At 41.7% G+C, this 19,684-nt stretch overlaps 2 protein-coding genes across 4 annotated transcripts in view; one reads left to right on the plus strand and one right to left on the minus strand.

The window, feature by feature from the left end:
• The window catches only part of ATAD1 (ATPase family AAA domain containing 1), a 43,308-nt gene extending 39,118 nt beyond the window's left edge, over window positions 1-4,190 (plus strand). For both annotated transcript variants that reach the window (XM_080911594.1, XM_080911595.1), the window contains exon 10: window positions 1,315-4,190. In XM_080911594.1, coding sequence (XP_080767720.1) covers window positions 1,315-1,435 — 121 coding nt within the window. In that variant the 3' untranslated portion in view covers window positions 1,436-4,190. The remainder of the gene's footprint in view (window positions 1-1,314) is intronic.
• Window positions 4,191-7,980: 3,790 nt separating this feature from the next.
• The window catches only part of PAPSS2 (3'-phosphoadenosine 5'-phosphosulfate synthase 2), a 65,516-nt gene continuing 53,812 nt past the window's right edge, over window positions 7,981-19,684 (minus strand). The window contains exons 8-12 of one of the 2 annotated variants that reach the window (XM_080911589.1): window positions 18,510-18,715; window positions 13,394-13,529; window positions 11,763-12,031; window positions 10,566-10,795; window positions 7,981-9,758 (exon numbers count right to left, since the gene is read on the minus strand). In XM_080911589.1, coding sequence (XP_080767715.1) covers window positions 9,617-9,758; window positions 10,566-10,795; window positions 11,763-12,031; window positions 13,394-13,529; window positions 18,510-18,715 — 983 coding nt within the window. In that variant the 3' untranslated portion in view covers window positions 7,981-9,616. The remainder of the gene's footprint in view (window positions 9,759-10,565; window positions 10,796-11,762; window positions 12,032-13,393; window positions 13,530-18,509; window positions 18,716-19,684) is intronic. The other variant, XM_080911590.1, reaches the window with a different exon arrangement.

The raw sequence follows: 19,684 nt of genomic DNA on the forward strand, positions 1-19,684 counted from the left end.
AATTTTACCTGAAACCACTTTGAAAGTGTGGTGAGTTTGAGAAATCAACTTTGTCATCCTCATTTCAGCAAAAATAAGTTCACCATGAATTAACTCCTTTGAGAAAGATTCTGAAAAGGCTTTTCTCCTGAAGCTGCACTATACCATATATCTTTTCAGTGTCAGCTCTCTCAGAAAGACTTTTTTAGTAAACCAGTATACCTTTGAGGCCATGTTAGAGGAGTTGGCTAACTCTTCTCTTGCTCTGAAGTTTTCATGCTGTGTGACCCTGACCTGCCAGCCTGTGGTATCCATGCATGTCTAACGACAGTGTGGTGCCATAGTAAGCTTCTCTTAAAACTCACTTGCTTTGCATGAAGTCCCTGCCAGACAGTAGAACCATGCTGCTCCCTCTTGCCCCATGTGAGGGATGCGTCCCACGTGTGTACCACCCATGTATAATTCCAGTTATTCAGCAAGTTGGGACTATTTAATATTATCAGGAAATCTACCTTCCAAAGGTCTGTCTTCTAGCTGAAAAAAGTCAGAGTCATTAACAAATGACGTATAAACTTTACTTAATTAATTGCATTAATAATGAAAGGCAAAATGTTAGAAAGCCCTGAAAATCTCAGTGGGAAAATTTGGTTATTAGACTTGAATCATCCTGTTTTCCCTGAAAAATTTTTCTCCAAGTGTCCATAAACTACCAAGTAGCAGAATATACCAGGGGTTTGTTGTTGTTGTTACTTTGTTTTGTTTTGTTTTTGTCAAAGTGAAGGGGACTTGAATTAGTTGTTTTTTAAAATAAGAACATTAAGTTTTACTTGTCTTGTAAAAGGCTGTACGTGCACTTGACTCCTGGTTAGAATTATGCTTCTGTTTAAATAGCTGCCACTCTTTAATGAAAGTGTGCTGCTCTTACGCTTGGTGTGAAGTGACTTACACAGCCATTTTGCTTTACTTACTCCTCAGGGCTTTTTAAATGTGCACTGGGGCTGGCTCAGTGCACTGTCTGCACCCACATGGTGGTTCACTACGTCTGTAATGCCAGATCCAGGGAACCTGATGCCCTTTTCTCACTAGGCTCTAGGCACATGCATAGAGTACATATGTACATGTAGACAGACACTCATGAAGTAAAATGAAAATAAGTCTTAAAACAGTTTCTCATGACGTTCATATTAACTTCTAGAAGATTGGGTCTGATGTGTTGTCATTCTCTTTGGGTTCTTGTGTAAATAAAAACATGCATCTTTTTAGTGTTGGTAAAATATTTTAGATAGGTATACTCTAAAGAGATTTGGTGATTTGATGGTTTTGTTTACATTTTAGTCATGATGAAGATGAAATCCGGCCTGTGCAACAGCAGGACCTGCATCGGGCAATTGAAAAGATGAAGAAATCAAAGGATGCAGCGTTTCAGAATGTTTTGACTCACGTTTGTTTAGATTAGGAGTAAAGATCATTTGTATAGTTCAGTGATCTCATGGGACATGCTCTCATCTGTACAGCAGTGAGGGAAATCCAGGCTTGTGGTTTTATACTCAGATCTCTGGTCTGTTATATAAATGGTGTTACTGCTTGTCAGAAATCATGAGGAGGAAGCTGAGTGCGGCCTGAGTGTGGGTGCTTGTCTGACCTTTTTAGCCATATGCTGTTATAGCCTTATAGAGTCTAAGCTGCTCTTCATGTAGTAGCTGATTTGTCAAGTCGTTAGTGAGGAATGGGGTGTGGTTAGGTGCTGGTTTCTAGACACGTGAGTATGAATGTGAGTGTGTGTGTGTGTATGAGTGTATATCAAATGTATATATCTACTTTTTTTATATATTCTGTAGATAGGTTTGAATTCAGAAGCTTTTTTTTTTTTTTTTTTTTTTTTTTTTTTAAATCCCAACTACTGAATCCAAAAGCACCAGATAGTCTGTAGCAAAACTGGGATTAAGGCATGATCTGACAGTTACAGTGAGATTCAGCCATTCCTAGTTGTCACTTGTTTGGGCCGTTTTTAAGTTGAAAATTTTCCTCTGCAGTTGGTTGAATCAACCGCACCTGAATATGTACACGTGTCTCAATTATAATGGTTGTCAGGAGAAGCAGATAACAAGCATTTGCTCAGTGATCAGCAGTGACTCCACCTCACTCTGCTGTGACACCGGGTAGACTTTTTAAAGTTTTACACTGAATTACGTTAAGGATTGAAACTTTTCAAAAGAATGGTTTGAGAAGCCTCAGTACTCTTGAATCCGTGTACATGACTCAGTGTAAGAGTTCTATAACTGTATTCCTTAAGTGCTGTTTGAAAGTTATATGTTCTTTAATTATGTTCAAATTTAATTTGGTCACCCAAACAAAATGATAGTTTATATAAATACTCATTACTAAATGTGCTAAAAAAATACTCACTTTGTAACTTAAATTTTAAAAATTTCTCAGTAGTATAAAATGTGTACAAATAATACACATTAAATTTCTTGTGTTGTACCTGTAGTCACTTGATGCTATGTGAACCACATATAAAACTCTTTTTTTTTTTTCATACCTCCAATAGCCAGAATTCTGTTTCAGGCACCTAGACATATGACAGAGCGAGAAGATAATGCCACAGCACAGTCTTAAGGTGCCTCTGAATCATCAGGAAGATTAAACTGACAAAGATGCTGTCGGTTTTATTATTTGTTTTATTTCTTTGAAAACTAAATTCTCATGTGTTATTGAGTTAATTTCTTTAGTAATATGTTTCACAAGAACCTCCCGGACACTTTCTCCCGATTTGTTTTCTGGGTTACACACTGCAGGAGGCTACTTAGGATAAGGACAAGCAGCTGTGCAGGGTTGTGAAGATGATGGGAAATGAATGCTAACACAGGATGCCAAGAAACTTACCTTGTTTTATAATTTACAATAAAAGGCCCTTCCTTGTGAGTCTTTTTTTCCACTTAGTTCTTGATTGTTCTTAATTACTTTATATTGTGGATATTGTTGTTTATAAAATTTGTGTTTGGACAGTTTTTATGTTGCAGTTAAGATTTCACACTTTTATAGCAGACACTTTAATGTTGATTTATTCTGTTTAAATATGAGTTTAAGTAATTTAATTTTAATGTAATGGCATGTTCAGAAATGAGCAATGTGTATACGTCTTTGTGTCTTTTTCTTTCTTATCTTTTATTAATTTCATATTATCCAATTAATAGCACTGAATTTTATGGTTCTAACCAGATAAAGAGAAATATACTAACCCTAACAACTATGACTCCTGTATGCATATTGAGCCATAAAGTCAGAGAAGCTATTTTCTTATGATTTAAGTAACTTTGAGTGTTTATAATTTCCATCTGCTTTAGATAAGACGTTTCACATATGTAGTTGGCTGTTAGGTTTTTAAGCATTTTCTTTGGGTTGTACATACTGAATATAGAATCAGGCTTTTTGGCTTAAGTCCAGACTTCCCACTAATGAACTGTATGCCCTGAGACTGGCTGCTTTGTTTCTGTTCTGATCTATGAGCCACCTACTTTTAAAAGTTGGGACATCGTGATAGCAGGGAAGCACTCAGTAGCGTGCCTTGTGCAGTTACTGTGCAAATGTTTGCTATTGTGCTACTGATTGTGTTCTCCATATAGTGACTTGTGCATATTGTCGGCTTGTGTGTCAAGTCTCTGAGCCATTTCTGTCATCTCTACACTGGGGACTAAGATGAAAAGGCCATGTGATGCTTCACTGTTGGATGACTTCGTTAGCTCTGGTGTCTCCTGCTGTTTTCATACCTTTTAAAACAGATTTTAAACTCAGCGTTTGAGTCAGTTTTTTACTGAGTCAACTTTCACTACTTCTTTCTTACTGAATCCCATTCCCCATCTGCAGTTAGACCCAGAACTCATTAAGAGCTTGATTGAAATAATCTAAATATTTTGCAGTGGACCATAATAAACTTGTATTATTTAACATGTGTAATTCATAGGTCTGATTTCAAGATGACAGTGTCTTGAGGCTCAGCTGCTTGTATAAAGATGAAAGGAGCCTCTCATTGGTAGGCTTTACTTTTCTACTGTAATTGGGTTATTTGTGGACAGGTTATAGCTTTCTTCTGAATGAGATAAATTGGGTATTGTGTAATTAATTTTTAAGCCTCTCTTATAGTCAGAATGTTAAAAATTTCCAAAAGGTAAGGGTATAGCCTACATAAATAAAATTTTCTTGGTGTAGGATTCTCTGTGTTTGAGGGAGAATTCTGTCCAATGGGGCTGGAGAGAAGATGCAGTGGTTAGGGTCATGCACTGTTTGTTCTTGCAGAAGATGTGAGTTTGGTTCCTAGCACCCATGTTGGCCTGCTCACAGTGGCATATAGTTCCGTTTCCATGGGAATCTAATGCCCCTGGCGTCTGTACACACCTACCTACCTACCTACACACACACACACACACACACACACACACACACACACACACACACCGTAATTTTAAATAATGAAGATAAATCTTTAAAAATGTCATTCAAGTCAACAATCTGTTGGAATCATATTTAAGAGGTCCTCACTCATATAAAACAATCTCCTAACTGAACTGACTAAAGTAGCTAATGCATTATAAGAGTCACCACATGCAAATGAGATCAAGTCAAGAAAGTCATTTCACAATGTTAATTGAAGACATGCTGGCAAACCTGATAATAAACACTGTTTATAGTAATGGTCAGTATTATTGCTAAAATTCTGATGGGAGGTGTTTCGTTGGTTTTTAGTATAGAACAGAGTTTATTCAGGGCGTAAGGAGGGAATTTGAGAGGGAGTAGAGACAGAGTAGAGGCCGTCCATGAGCATATGGGAGGGGGATGGGCAGAGGGGGAGTAGGATGAGAGGACAGAGCGAGAAGGCAAGAGCGTTATAGTCTCACTGTTTACTGTTCTAGACTTGAGTGCTCACTGCTCATCAGAGGGCACAAGGTTGTCAGCACCCAGTTCCCTCCTCACAATTTTCTGTCACTCCCACTTCAGAGAATCCAAGGCCCAGGCTCCTGCAAGCAGCCATACTCACATGATGCACACGTGTAAATGAAAAAATCTGCTTTGAGACTGCTTTAGATAGTTTTTGTGCTTTGAACTAAGATGAAGTGAATGTTAGAGCTACACATAAAAATCATGGGTTTATAAACCATGACAGTTCAAGTGTTTGCTCACTTGTTCTCAAAAGGGTCTCCCAGGCTGCCCTGAAACTCCTGCATCAGTTTACTTAATGCCACAATGCCCAGCATGATAGCCCCAAAAAGAATTGATAACTGGTATGTAAATTTGTAACCAAGAAATAGTGTAGACTACATTGTTTTGAAGATGATTTCAGAAAACAGATACTCTGCAGATTGCATGTCATTATGGCTATTCACAGGCATGTAGGGCCATAGTCAACCTTACAAAGACTACCCAACTAGGATTCTGGTGGCAGCAACCAGTTGTAGATAATCTAGGAAATAATGTATTTGAAACAGGTGAACTGCGTGCCATTGAGGAGCTGAAGAGCCAGCCTTCTAAATAGTGAGCTCTAAGTGGGTTCTATTTTTAGCAGAGACTGCTCAAGGCCTTCTTTTAATCCTCCATTGGACTTTGTGAACTCTTCTGTTAGCCCATTGCTCTGAGACGTCCTTGGATATTAAAACAGATGGCATTGAGTATAGGGGTTTATTGGAGACATCAGGACTAAAAGCAAAAGACTGGGTAAACATCTTCAGTCAACACTGTTAGCCAGCCAGCAGTTAGCCAGCTGATTGTGAAATGCCACAGATAACCCACTGGGCATGCAGAGAGAGAGAGAAAGAGGGGGTTCATTCCTGTGGACAGGCACCTGAAGATTGTTGTGTGGGATCCTGTTAAGGTCTCTCACTTGGAGTGCTATTTACTGTGTCCAACTCTGCCTCGGTAAAATAACTAATGACCAGTGTTTTTATACTAGCTGTGAAAAGTGAAACACAATTCTTTGTTTCCAGAGAGTACAAGTCCTTGAGACAGGTAAAGGGCAGATTGCTGACTGGTCCAGTCCTAGCTGCACTGGACCTGTGCTGCCTTCACCTGACCTAGATGACTGGTTTGCCCAAGCCCCTGCTCCCGGACCCCAGCCTTACTACATCCTATTTACATCTTGTTTGTTTGAGCTGGGAGGAGTTTGGGCTACACCTTCAGATGTTTGTAGCTTTCATTTGTTTTTAACTCTGAAAGGTGGAATCCAATCATCTTGGGAATATAGAAGACATCTAGACCCTCTTCTGGCATGTTCTTGACAAAATCCAAAGTAGTGGGGTTGTAGCTCAGCAGTTTAATTTTTTTTTCAGGCACTTTCAAGATCATGGTTTATTTATTACTCCAGATAAAAAGATAGCATACATATTAGGAAGCCCCTTAAAATTCAACTGTAAAGTTATATGCATCTAGTATTTTTGCATCAAATGTTAACCAAAAGTCTCTGGACACATGAAAGCCCCACTATTACCATGAACTATAGTAATAAACATTTGGCATTTCATTTGTTCAGTGTTTAGTATTTGCGCTATGGAACCAATAGTAAATAAACAATGACAATAAAATCACCAAAAAGCAGAGGTTTGTAGGTGTGCTTTCCAGTTGCAGTTTGTCCCAATGAATACACTGTTGTCTTCAGTCTTTCCTGAATTGTCCTCATCCTTGCAACATCTGTCAAGAAGCAGACAGCCCATACTGGATTCACACTGCTCTGCTCTGCACTAATACTGCCGTGAAGTTTACCTCTGAAAGGCTTCTTTCCAAATGTTTGATTTTTAGTTTCTGTTTTGTTTTCCACTCTGATTTGCTAGTCTTATAATAAAATAGTTTTCACCCCTTGAACCTGGCTAATATGTTCAAACCTAATAAGCAACCCATTTATTTTAAATAATTAAAGTAAAATAAGAATTTAAGCCAGTTAGTACTTTGGAATGCAGGTAGTAACTATTTGAATATCACCTTCATTTGGTAACTGAACTACGTGGATGTGGAGTTGGGAGAGGCCAGTGGATACTTCATCCATATCCCTATGCAGGCCCTTCTCTCACTGCCTGTTAGTAGGCAATAGAAATGTGAGCCATTCCAGAGCTGCATAGCTCCCTTAAACCTTTAGACACAAGAACAACTAACTTGGCTGTCAGGTTCACCGGTTTCTTGCCTGGAAGGACAGTTATGTAGGATATAAATGCTTGCTAGACTCAGATGCCTAAAAGAAATAGGAAATGGGGGAGGGGAGATGCAAACACTTGTGGAAACAAGATTTGTTTCTTATAGAACAAATTGGTTGGAAAGAAATACTGGGGCCTGATAAATACTGATTGATGTGAGGTCTAGCCGATTTGTGTATGCCATTCCAGGGTTTGTTCGTCCTTAAGAGTGATACGTGTACACAGACATTTCTTGGCATATTGTGGAGCCACCAACTATAATCTGGGGAGAAAACAGGAACTACAAATGATACCATTTATTTATTTATTTATTTATGAAATTGGATTTTATGCAGCCCATGTTGGTCTCAAACTCACTCTGTAGCCTAGGAAATATTGGACTTCTGATCTGCCTGCCTCCTCCTCCCAAATGCTGGAATAAACAAGTATGTGCCACTATGCCTAATTTATACAGTGCTGAATCAAACTTTGTACATGATAGACAGTCTACCTGCCGAGCCTTGACTTAGCACCAAGTGATAGCTTTGAGTTGGCTATTACCCAAATGTACTGCCTTAGGCACACAGAATACCGGCTGCAAAGGAAGGTCTGAAAATAGTATCTGAATAAGAACAAGGGCTTTGGCTTCATCAACTTATTAAAGTAACCCAGTCACCTCTGAGAAGCAGTACCCAGCTAAGACCATGAGCCATGTACACCTGAAAGCCAAGTGTGAAAATGATGTGAATAAGGGCAGCCCAAAGAGAGTCATTACTGCTCTCTAGTTAGACATTGTTTGGACACCCTAAAGTGACCATTGAGGCAGTTGATGACAAAAGCACCAGCGTGGTCTTTAAGACATTTATTGAAGTAAGAACAGGCACCGGCGGGACACTGAAACAGTTACACCAACTGTGCTAGAGCAGAAAGGCACTTTACTGTCTTTAAAATCACAATGTCATTTGGTAAGGCACTGCAACTTGTCACATTCTCAGTGAGTACATAGTTGTAGAAGCAGCAGTGAGGAGCTCTGACAAGAGCACAGGCACTATGCAGTTGAAGACTCTGCTGTGGTCACGGTACGTCACTTCCTCTCAAAAGCTCTTACTAGCCTTTTTAAAAAGTGGCAGTATATAAAAAAATCAGTTCCTCTTTTCAGTATGTGGTCTCTTCCAAAGAAACCTATATAAAGATACTTTCAAAATTTATTCTTTAACAATGAACCATGCATAAAATACCAAAACTCCCTCTAGGAAATAAACCATCAAAGGACATCTCACAGTAGGTTCATTCTAGAAAACTTGTAACATCAGGAGTTCGGAATACCCTAAACCTTTGGTCTCCAAGGTGGTTGCTTTTTAGCATCCCCAAGGAGAGCGTCATTAAGTAGCTTCAAGGAATCAGAACCTGTTCCTGTGTTGTCTAAGGTAGGTAGAGACCTAGCTTAGGAGGGTGGTGGTCTGGGCAGCCTTTCAGTGTCAGCAGTATTTGCTAATGTCAGTTTGTGTAGTGCAGTGCTGAGCAGCTCTCAGAGCCCATGTGTATGTTTCTTCACTAGGATGATGTTTGGATTTTATCTTTTCTACAGAAATCGAGTTTTAGCTTTTCATTAAAATGTGGGTTTGGTTTTGATAACTGCGATCAGATAGGTACCTCTTTAAGATAACTGTAGCCACAGCAAAGTGTGGGGGAAGTAGTCTACAATATACCCTGATGGTTTAGTCCCTGGGAGCAATCTCTTGATCAGAGCATACCATGTTTGAAAAGTGCCATCAAACTGGAGTTACTATTCATAGAAGGCCATCAGAATTCTTTTTCTATTGGACTATGTCATTTTCATGGCAGACATAAGTTACATAGTTTCTTTAAGATTTAATTCACATCTTCACACTATTTTTCTTCCAGTTGTATCTTCCACGCATACATTGGGCAGTGAGTCACAAGTAAAAAAGCCCTGATGTGAAACATTTCCTTCAGGGTGCAGAAAGTGTGTGTGTGTGTGTGTGTGTGTGTGTGTGTGTGTGTGTCTGTGTGTGTGTGTCTGTGTGTGTGTGTGTGTGTGTGTGTGTGTGTGTGTGCATGCGCGTTCGTGTGCGCAGGCGCGCGCGCTCGAGTGCTTGTGTTTCTTTTACTTTTAGTGAGTGACATTGGAATTCCAGGCTGGCAAAAGTAAGCTGGAAAGTATGATTCTGCTCTGGGCAAGTCGGATTTTTAAGAAATCTGAGATATGCCTGCTGAGATGAGGTGGAGTACAAGTGCTTCATTCTGGAATGTATTGTTTTCACCTCAGACCAGTCTCCAGTGTGAGTTTCATAGACATAATGAAGTTGGTTTTAAATTACAGGCACAACTCTTTACTTTATTGCAAAATACTAACTTTAAAAAGTCATGAAGAAGCAATTGGATACAGAGCAGCTAATCACAAAAATAGAAAAAAAAATTCATCTTAGAGCACTTGAGAAAGAAACCAGGGACAGGAGCACCTAGTTGATCTTCTCCAGAGACCTGTAATAATCTGTCAGCACTTTCCATGCTTTGGGGGCCATGAAGCCATCTGGGGGGTCTTCTCCTTCCCGGGCGAGCTTCCTCATGCGAGTTCCTGAGATGAAGTCAAACTCATTGTGCCTGTAAGTACAGCGACAGAGAGCTCTCAGCAGAGGTAAGTAACAGCCGCTTTAAAGATCCCTAGGGCTAGATTGCTGACTTTGAGTTTAGCTTTTTCTGTGAACAGCTACATGTTTTAAAATGAGCGGTTCTCAGTCAGTCTTTAGCTCCGAATCTTATGGAGCAAAGGAAGAATAAAGGCAGATGTCTATGCAGTTTTCTTGCATACCTGTTCTTTTATGTCTTGAGACCAGAGATTATCATGTGTAAACCTGGTATGGGGGTAGGAATGCACCATAGATTGTCACTGAAAATTGTGTCTGCCTGTGGGCTTTCCCTTGGCATACCAGGCACTCACAGTGTGTGCATAAGGCATATCTATGGAAAGGAACAATGCTTTTATTTTGGAGTTTCATTTTGCCTAGCCTGGCCTAAAGCTTGTAGCCAAAGATTACACTGTAGTTTTGATCACCCTGCCTCTGTCTCCCTTGCACTGTGACTAGACACACGTGTCACTGTGTCCACCCAGCTCAAGAACTTTTGTGGGCTTCCTGGAGATCAAACCCAGTGCTGTGCACATGCTAGGCAAGTTTTCCACTACTAAGCTATATCCATCAGACCAAAGAGAAATGTTTATGGACCAACAACTACATGCAGAGGATGCTGCTAACTATGTCAGGGGACACAGCATTTGCAAGAGCAGGTCTAACTCAGGATAGTGTCTTTCTAGTTGGAAGCAATTAGACTGGAGACATTGCCAGAGGGTCAAAGGTTTGTTCCTCAGGACAATTGTCATGTCAATTCCTGTCTTTTCCTCCAGAAACCTACCTGGCTGGATCATAAAAGTCCATGGCCTTTTTAATCTTATTATAGGCAGCCACTCGGAATGGAATGATTTCCACAGAGGTGAGGCCGGGGGCCATACTCAAGACTTTACCCCCATGGGTAGGTTCATATAGATCTTTCTTGGTCTCAGGATGGGGCATTCCTGCAGGATCCCTACCCACAATGTAGAAATTGGCTCCTGCAATCATCCGGCACCTGCAGTGCCACTGGACCTGGAAAATATCACACAGGGAACATGATGGTCATGGGTCAAGGCCACAGGTTCCTCTTTATGCTGGTCCTTTAAATTTTTCTTTTGAACTCATTGAAAGGGGCAGGTCACTTAAAAGTAGTGAGGAAGTCTATGGGCCTAAGCTTCAACCACTATTCACGCTGGCTTGTATTGGATAAGACAGGAGTTGTAAAGTCATGAGCTATAGGAGACTCTTAATAAAGTAAGCAATTAAGAATACTTACCGTTACAAAAGGCTGTGTAAATTACAGATTCTAATGAGCATCTGACTGCCAACAGAGAACTATTTACTGAATTACCTTCTAAAAAATTCCTGGGTCATGGTGAGTCATGTCGAAGAACTGGAACTAATAAATTGTTAGCTTAAGTTTAGTGGTGTGAATGAGAAAGGTTCCCCTTAGTTTCAGACATTTAAACGCTTGGTCCCAAGTTGGTGCTGCTGTTCAGAGAGGTTAAGGTCTTGCTGACAGAAGCTTGTCACTAGGAGTGAACTTGTGAGTTTAAAAAGCATCAACTTCCAGTTTGCTCTCTGATTTATGCTTGTGGTAAAGGATGTAAGCTCTCAGCTTCCTGCTTCTTCCCTCAAGCCTGCCACTTGCTGCCAGGCTTCCCCGCTACGATAGACTTGCCACCTTGGAATCATAAGCCCACATAAACTGGGGTTGCCTTGGCCATGGTATTTTATCACATCAATAGAAAGTCAACACAGATACTACTTGCCCTATGACTCAGGTGAGCTGTGCTGTCTGCCTCCCTCACGCCAACCCCCAGATTCTCTAAGCATTGTGTTTATGTTGGACTTCACGCTTCTTTACAAATACAAACTCCAAGTTAAGCTGGGGTGGGGGAGGTAGAAGAATTGATTAAGAATTGATTCACCAGATGTGTTTACTCTTCTAAGAAGATGAGTGTTCTTAGTGTTTGGCCCCGCGCAGGAACTTGCTCACCTCTGTGGGGCCAGCATATAACATAGGAGATGGAAAGATGGCGACAATAGTTGACTTGGGATCCAGGACCCCTTCCTCCAGTACAGCTGCATGCTGTTTCATCCTCCAGTCCAGGGGCACATCATCATCCTTGGTCCAGCCCCCGAGAGGGTGCAGCAGGAGGACTGGGTGCTTGTAACCCCTCTCCAGGAGCCTGCGGCGTGTGTCCTGCATCAGCAGAGCATGACCATTGTGGACAGGATTTCGTAACTGGAATGCAAACACGGCATCTAGGAAAGAAGAGCCAGGGTTCAAAGTAAGCAGTATTGCTTGTCTGTGAGAACAGATGGGGGAAGATGAGGTGGAATATTGGTCTAGCTTTTGAGAGTGGGACAATATGCCTGGTGTGTTAGCTCAGTAGTTTGGACAGGATGGGATGCAAGGGAGGAAACCACACAGGAGAAAACATGACTCAGGAATCAGAACAGGTGCGTCTGTACCTTTCCTGAAACTCTGGACTCCAGCGTTCACCTTCCCTGTACCTACCTGCTGCAGGCTCACCTTTATGAGAGCACATGGAAATGTGTATGGGGACTACAGTCTGCAGGTGAAAAGCAACTGTGTCTTATCCTGAAATACTCATGGTGTATTACATACATGACCTCCACCCAACATCTAATTAAAAGTGAGATACTTGTTTTTATCACAATAAAGATACTTTTTTTACATAATTTTATTGTTTCTTTGGAAATTTCACATCATATACCCCTATCACACTCATTTCCTAATCTGTCCCATGTCCACCCTCCTTCTGACCTTTCCCCTCAAAAAAATAAACATTAAAAAACAAACAAACAAAAACAAGTTCAGTTTATATTACCTGTATATTCTTTGGAACATGGTCAAACTCTCAGTGGCCTGCCCCTTAAATAGAACTGAGATGTTCCCTTCCTACCCCCCTGCTAGAAGCCATCAGTTGTGGAGAGCTACAACTCAGTGTCCTTGTCCTACTTTAAGAGTTCTATTCAATGGCTTCCTGTTTAGGTTACTACTTTTTTGAGGAATGGGAGTGAGGATTGAGGTGGGGTTAGGGGTTGTCTTGGAAGCCTTCCATCTCCCTCTTTGTCAACTGTGCATCTGCGGTCATCAACATCACTAAAAAAGAGCTTCCTTGCTTTTTAAAGTCAGCTGGATCACAGAGTAGGGCCTTCCCAATGGTTTCTATCAGTAGCTCAGACCTCGAACATGACCTCCAGCTGCATTAGGACCATGGGCCCAGACAAGGCCCTTGGAGCCAACCCAGACCACATCCATCACTAGGGCTTCTGTCGGCAGCATGGCCCACAGACGTCAACATGACTTCAGGTTTCGGCACAGACCACGGACATCTGTCCTGGGGGGGCACAGACCCAGATATCACCATGGTCTCAGGTGGCAAGCACAGACCAGTCACATTAATGTGGCCCTCAACAGCAGTGTGATCTATGGACAGCAAACCTGGCTAGCTTCATTCATGTATATAATTAAGCCAGGTGTGTTGAATGCCAGCCCCTAAATGGGGGGGGGGGGAGAATCCAGTTCCCAATACACTTAAATTTTTTGACTAGAGCACTAAAGAGTATTGACAAATGTGCTAGAACCTGATTACATACCAGCATTCATGTCTTTAAACTTCTGTTTGAGCTCTAGAGGTGTCAGGCGGTATTGGTCCAGCCCATCATCCCACCTGATTCTCTCTAGCACCTGGAGGTCTCCACCAACAAGCCAGTCCCCACTTTCCATCACCATCTAGAAGGAAAATCATTAAAGTTAATAGTAACTATACTGGTCTTTTATTTGATGTGTGTTTGTGTGTGTGGCAAGTGCTCATATGTGTGGCAGAGCAGAGTTGGGATACTTAAATAGCCCTTCATTATATTTTGAGACAGGGTTTCTCACTGAACACGTAGCTTGCGAATTTGGCTAGACTGCCTGGCCAGTGAGCCCCCCCGGGATCTGCCTGTTTTTACCTCTCTCTTTAACCTTCCTGGCCCCGGCACTGGGATATTTTACGTGGGTTCTGAGGGATGAAGCATGGGTCCTCATGCCTGTGCAGCAAGCTCTACACCTCGGAGCCTTCGCCCCAGCCTTCCTTTTTCTAGTTTTCCTTTGTGACCTATCTTGAGTTACTGTTCTGCAGCATTTCAGACAGTATGAGTTATGGGCTAGTTGAGAAGAAGCCTAAGCCACAAGGCCTAAACATTCATAAATAAAGTCTCTGGGTCATTATTGGAAGCTGGTGGGTTGAGACATTTGGCAATATTAAAGGGACTGGAAGATCTTAAACGTTTTTGCTTTCAGAAAGAAGAAGGCCGCTTTGCAGAGAGGAAATGGCAGAGCCAGGGTGCACACAGTTATTGTACCAGGCAGGAACCGAGTCAGCAATTGGAGAAAGCAAAGCTTTCTTTCCCTCCACATCTGCTGGCTCTCATCAGTGCTCCCCAGGCACCACCCTCAGTATCACTGCTATTAGCATTAGGCCATTGAGTTGTACCAAGGCGTCAAGGTAGGACTGACTTCAGAAGGGAGGAAATAAGATGATGTTCTTGGAGTGGAAGGAATTAAGGTGATGTAATGACCAGCTCTGGAATGTCTTAAAGGAGACAGGCACCCACAGGTAAATCTTGGCCAAAGGGATACCAAATAAAGTTTATTCTGGCTGAAGAATAGACAGTGGATTAGGGACATATAAACAAGAAACGATGGATGTAAAATCTGGCCCAAACTAGAACAGGAGTGAACTAATATATTTGAATAATACTTGGAAGAACTGCCAGAACTTGATTAACGGAATAGGAAAGGGAAGGAGAAAATGTCACAATGGCATGTAGGCTTTGTTTATGGGTTGAGTGGATGCTTCTAGGTAGGAGACAGGAAGAGTAAGCCTAGGGAGTGGTTGACATTCTAAGACATGTCTAGATAAAGCTTTAATTGCTTTGTAGCCAGAGCTTTCTCAACCCTCATAGCATGTGCAAATCAGTGACAGGACCAACCTGACCCCAAACCAATCAAGCCAGAATCTGGGGAAGTGGGTTATTTGAGATAGGGTCTTGTGATATGGCCTGTGATGGGTTCCTCGTGCTTTTCTGCCTTTCTGGTGCTGGAATTGCACTGTGAGCCATTACAACTGGCAGATCTTGCTGTCCATCTGGCCTTCCTGTGGAGACAAGGGCTATAAAAACCTTGGCTCCTGCCTTTCATTGAGAAGACATACTTTGTTCTCTTCATTTCTACATCTTTAAAACAAGAGCAATCAGTTTTACTTACTTAACTAGTGAATTGTGAGAAAAATTATTGGGTGGTAAAATAGAGCACTGTGGGTAAGATCATGGGTTTGCTATAAGTATTACTTTAACACATTCTGGCTGTTCCTCATAGTGACCATGAGGTTATGGTTCCCTGTTTTGGGACTCCGAGGGGCATGTGGTGGTTTGAATAGGAGTGGCCCCTATAAAACTTCATATATTTGAATGTTTGGTCACTAAGGAGTGGCACTACTTGACAGGGATTATGAGGTATGGCCTTGTTGGAGAAAATATGTCACTGGGGTAGACTTTGGAGTTTCAAAAGTTCAAGCTAGGTCCAATGTCTCTCTCCTTGCAGATCTGAATGTAGAACTCTCCACTTCTCCATGTCTGACTGCATGCTGCCATTTCCCCCACCATGACTACAATGGACTAAACCTCTGAAAATAAGCCAGCCCCAATGAAATGCTTTTCATTATAGGAGCTACTGTGGTCATGGTGTCTCTTCCCAGCAATAGAACAGTAAGCTCAGGAATAGTTATGGAGTTGTGGAACAGAGGCACGCCATTTCCCTACTAAATGACAATTCTTTTGCAAACATTTCCAATGCCATTTGAAAACACAAGGACCACAGTTCTTTTTGTGAATAAAACTATTAAGAGATTTTGTGTTCTAAAAACAAACTATGTTAACGTATTAGTATGAGTTTCAGCGTGTTAAATAAGAATTCTTTTACCCAATAAAACGTATATGTTGTTTCCTTGCCAGATGTGCATTTAGGAAACTCCAGTGTAATGTATATGGGATGAATGCTTCCTCTCTGGTTATCTATGACCTGTTTTATTACCATTAGCTCCGCTAATGACCAATAGTGTATAGTCACTGACAATATTGTCAAAGACATAGGGCACACCTCTCATCTCCTTGACTTCTAAGAAACTGCAACTGCTGATATATTTTGCAAGACAAGATGAAACAAATAGTCACTTAAGTTCCCCTCAGCATTATCTGAGGTTAGTTTTATGTCTTTGGTGTAGCTCGCATGGGTTTTAAGATGTAAACCCAAAGAAGAAAAATCTTTGAGCAGAGATGACAGGCTGTTGTTCTCCAGGCCACCAAAGAAAGATAAGGCCTCAAACCTTTGTGGTTACAATAATAAAAGAAATGGTCAGAAATGTACCTGAAGGCCAGGATGTAATATTTCTGGGGCAGTTATCTCAGAAACCTTCTGCCAGACTCTGAGTGAAAGCTTCTCAGATGACTTTGACCTGTCTGCACATGAAGAAATGTTTGTCTTGAAGGCTGATGGTTTTGTCCAATAAGTAGAAAAGCTGCTTCCTTTGCTCCCTGAGCTTTTCTGTTCAGATTAAGAAGGCTCCAGGGGCCACTAACGGGGCCTTGAGAATGTTTTTCCTATCTTGTAACATTTCGCAACTGAAAAATAACATAATTTTCTCCAAAGTCATAGAGCTAGAAACCTGTTCAGTATATTTTGGCCTTGTTTTTCGAAAACACAAACAAAAGACAGTGTGCTTTGTTTATCACAAGGTCCTTGAGAGCCCTCTGGGGCTTCACTGCTCACGCTGTTATCCATGAGCTTGAAAGCCAACCAAGCTGGGGAACTGAAGAAGTCAAATTAGATTAGTGGTATCTTCACCTCCACCCTGATGCCTGTGTCTCTGATGAAGAATGGACTTGCATTCAGTTTCACAGAATTGTACAGGAAATGCCCTATATCCAGTGACCCCTTAATAGCTTCTCACCACTGCATTACCAGCTGCCATTAGAAGTTGCTGAGGAATCTGATTTGGCTTTAGGGAGGAACATTCACCCTAGTCAGATGAACAGCCTCTGATGACAATGTAGTATCTTCTTGGAACTTAGCCACTATGTGTACTGGTCTATGTTTATGAAAAGATGTCAATGATCCCATTTGCTGGCCACAGAACATGAACTCTGAGTTTTTTTTTTTTTTTTTCAAGGGTTGATTAGGTTCATTACATGTGGTCTTTATGCATTTTTGGAGACATGGGGGTGGGACTTGTTTTGGATTTGGACGGAGTCTTCTGTAACCAAACCCAGCCTCAAACTAGCAAACTAGCTATTTAACTGATGTTGATCTCTGATCTTGCCTCTCACTCTGTAGTGTTGGGATTTACAGGTTTTACCATCATAGCTGGGTTCAGAAAAAAAAAAATTTTTTTCTTTACTCAATCATGAATTTGGGGAGATGGCTTGGACAATAAAGGTCTTTGCTTGCAACATAAACATGACATGAGGAACCCCAGAATGCATGTAAAAATCTGGGTGCACAGAAACATGCTTGTCCTCCCAGCCCTAGGATGCAGAGATGGTCAGGTTCTGGAGTTTGCTGGCCAGCTAGCTTAACCAACCTGGTGCACTCCAGGTTCCCTAAGAGACACTGACTCAAAAAATCAGGTGGGGAGCAATTGAGGAAATTACCCTATGTCATTCTCTGGCCTCCACATACAATCATACATGCATATACATTCTCATGCACATGTACAAATGCATGAATATATACCACATATGTACACATACAGAAATAAAAATAAGCAGAATTTGTACTTGGAAAGAGAATTCAGTTAGTAAAATGTTTGCCTCATATGTATGAAGATCTCAGTTCTGACCCCTAGAATGCATGTAAATAGTTTTTAGAGACTACAGAGAGACAGGATTCCAATTTTACCCACCTACACCTCCACTGTGGGCATAGTGTTCACTGATACAGTTTAGGATGCTTGCAGTTAACCATTGGACTGAACACAGGGACTTCAATGAAGGAGCTAGAGAAAGATCTGAAGGAGCTGAAAGGGTCTGCGACCCCATGGGAAGAACAACATTATCAACCAACCAAACCCTCCAGAGTTCCCAGAGAATAAAACACTAACCATTGATCACACATGGAGAGACTCATGGCCCCAGGTGTATATACAGCAGAGGACATCATTGTCTGGCATCAATGGGAGAAGAGGCCTTTGGTCCAGTGAAGGCTCGCTTTCCCAGTGTAGGGGAATGCTAAGACGTTGAGGGTGGTTGGGAGAGGGAGCACCTTCATGGAAGCAAGGGGAAGGGGAGGGAGTATAGGTGTAGGGGGAAAGGGGATAGCATTTGAAATGTAAGTACAGAGAATATTCAATTAAAAAGAGTATTGAGTTAAAAAAAAAAAAAAGAATGCATGTGAAAAGCCAGGTGCAGGGGCACATGAATGTAATCTCAGTGATGGCAAGATGAGACAGTAAAGCTCGCTGGCAAGTTAGTCTAGTCTGTCTGGCAAAGCTCCAGGCCTTTAGGAGACCCTGTCTCAAACAGAAGGTTGAAGGCATGTCCCTGAAATGACATCCAAGGTTGCCCTTTGACCTCTGACATGTGCAATCACACATCTATACACACAAGTATATCTCTCCCAAGACCTACACACACACAAGTATTTTAAAAGTCCTTGCAAAGGTTTTATACTTACTTTGATATGGGGGTGTTTAGCAGTGGCTGTTCCCCACACACGAGAACAACGCTCCTCCTTCCTGTGCTCATAGAATTCAGGGTCTTGTAATAGAGCGACCCTCCGGCCTTCATACATCAAGGCAAACTTGCTGCACCCTTCGAGCCGTGCCTTGTCATCCACAGAAACAGGCAGTACGATGGGAATACTCATGTTGATGACTCCATCTGTGGAAAGATCCCCATGAGGCACGAGTACCATATTCAAGGTGAGGAATGGCTAACATGTGTACAGCCCTCCTTCCAAAGCCTCTTCTGGGGCATCAAGACCCAAGGCCAATGGAGACAGGCTGATGTTATGGTTTCTTTAAGACTGATAGGAATTCCTTGACCGATTCCTGGGGTAAATTGCCTCAGTAAGTGACCTAGCTTTGAGGACAAGATGGAGATACCTCAATTGGATTGCTTTTTAAAACTGTAGTGCTAACTTTATTGCACTATGAAGAGTGAAGCCTTTTGTTGTTGTTGGGATTATTTACTTAGGAGAATGTGTGTGTGTGTGTGTGTGTGTGTGTGTGTTTGTGTGTGTGTGCACATGCGTGCATATAGGTGCACCCAGAGACTAGAAGAAGGTTTCAGATTCCCCAGAACTAGAATTATAGATGCTTAGAGCTGAACTTGGGTCCTCTGGAAGAGCAGCAAATATTCTTATACCATTGAGTCATCTCTCCAGCACAAAGCTTAGTCTTTAAAAACCAAAGAAACAAAATAAAGACGGGCCAAGCTGAAAGCTCTGCTTGTTCTTGGAAATGATCCTGTGTCAGTGTTTGGCGTTGCCCACATAACTGAACTGAAAAGAAAGGGGAACAAGATCACAGCCCAGACAAGCAGCCCCTGGATGACCACTCCTGTCCAGATGCAGCTTTATCTTCAAATGTTAGGGCTTGCTAAGCTTCTCTGGGGACAGCAGTCTTGCTAGCTCAGCTACAATAAAAACCATCATCGAAAAAGCGTGGATGTAGGGCTTGGAGAGATGTCCCATGGTTAAAAGCACTGTTGCAGAAGAAACAGATTTGGTTCCCAGCACCCACACAACGGTTCACAACCAGCTGTAACTCCGTTTCATGAGGGTCCGACGCCCCCTTCTGGCACCCGTAGGCATTGCTGTGATGTGCACTGAATACATGCAGGCAGGAA

The sequence above is a fragment of the Micromys minutus genome (assembly GCF_963924665.1).
Source record: "Micromys minutus genome assembly, chromosome: 2".
NCBI classification, from domain to species: Eukaryota; Metazoa; Chordata; class Mammalia; order Rodentia; family Muridae; genus Micromys; species Micromys minutus.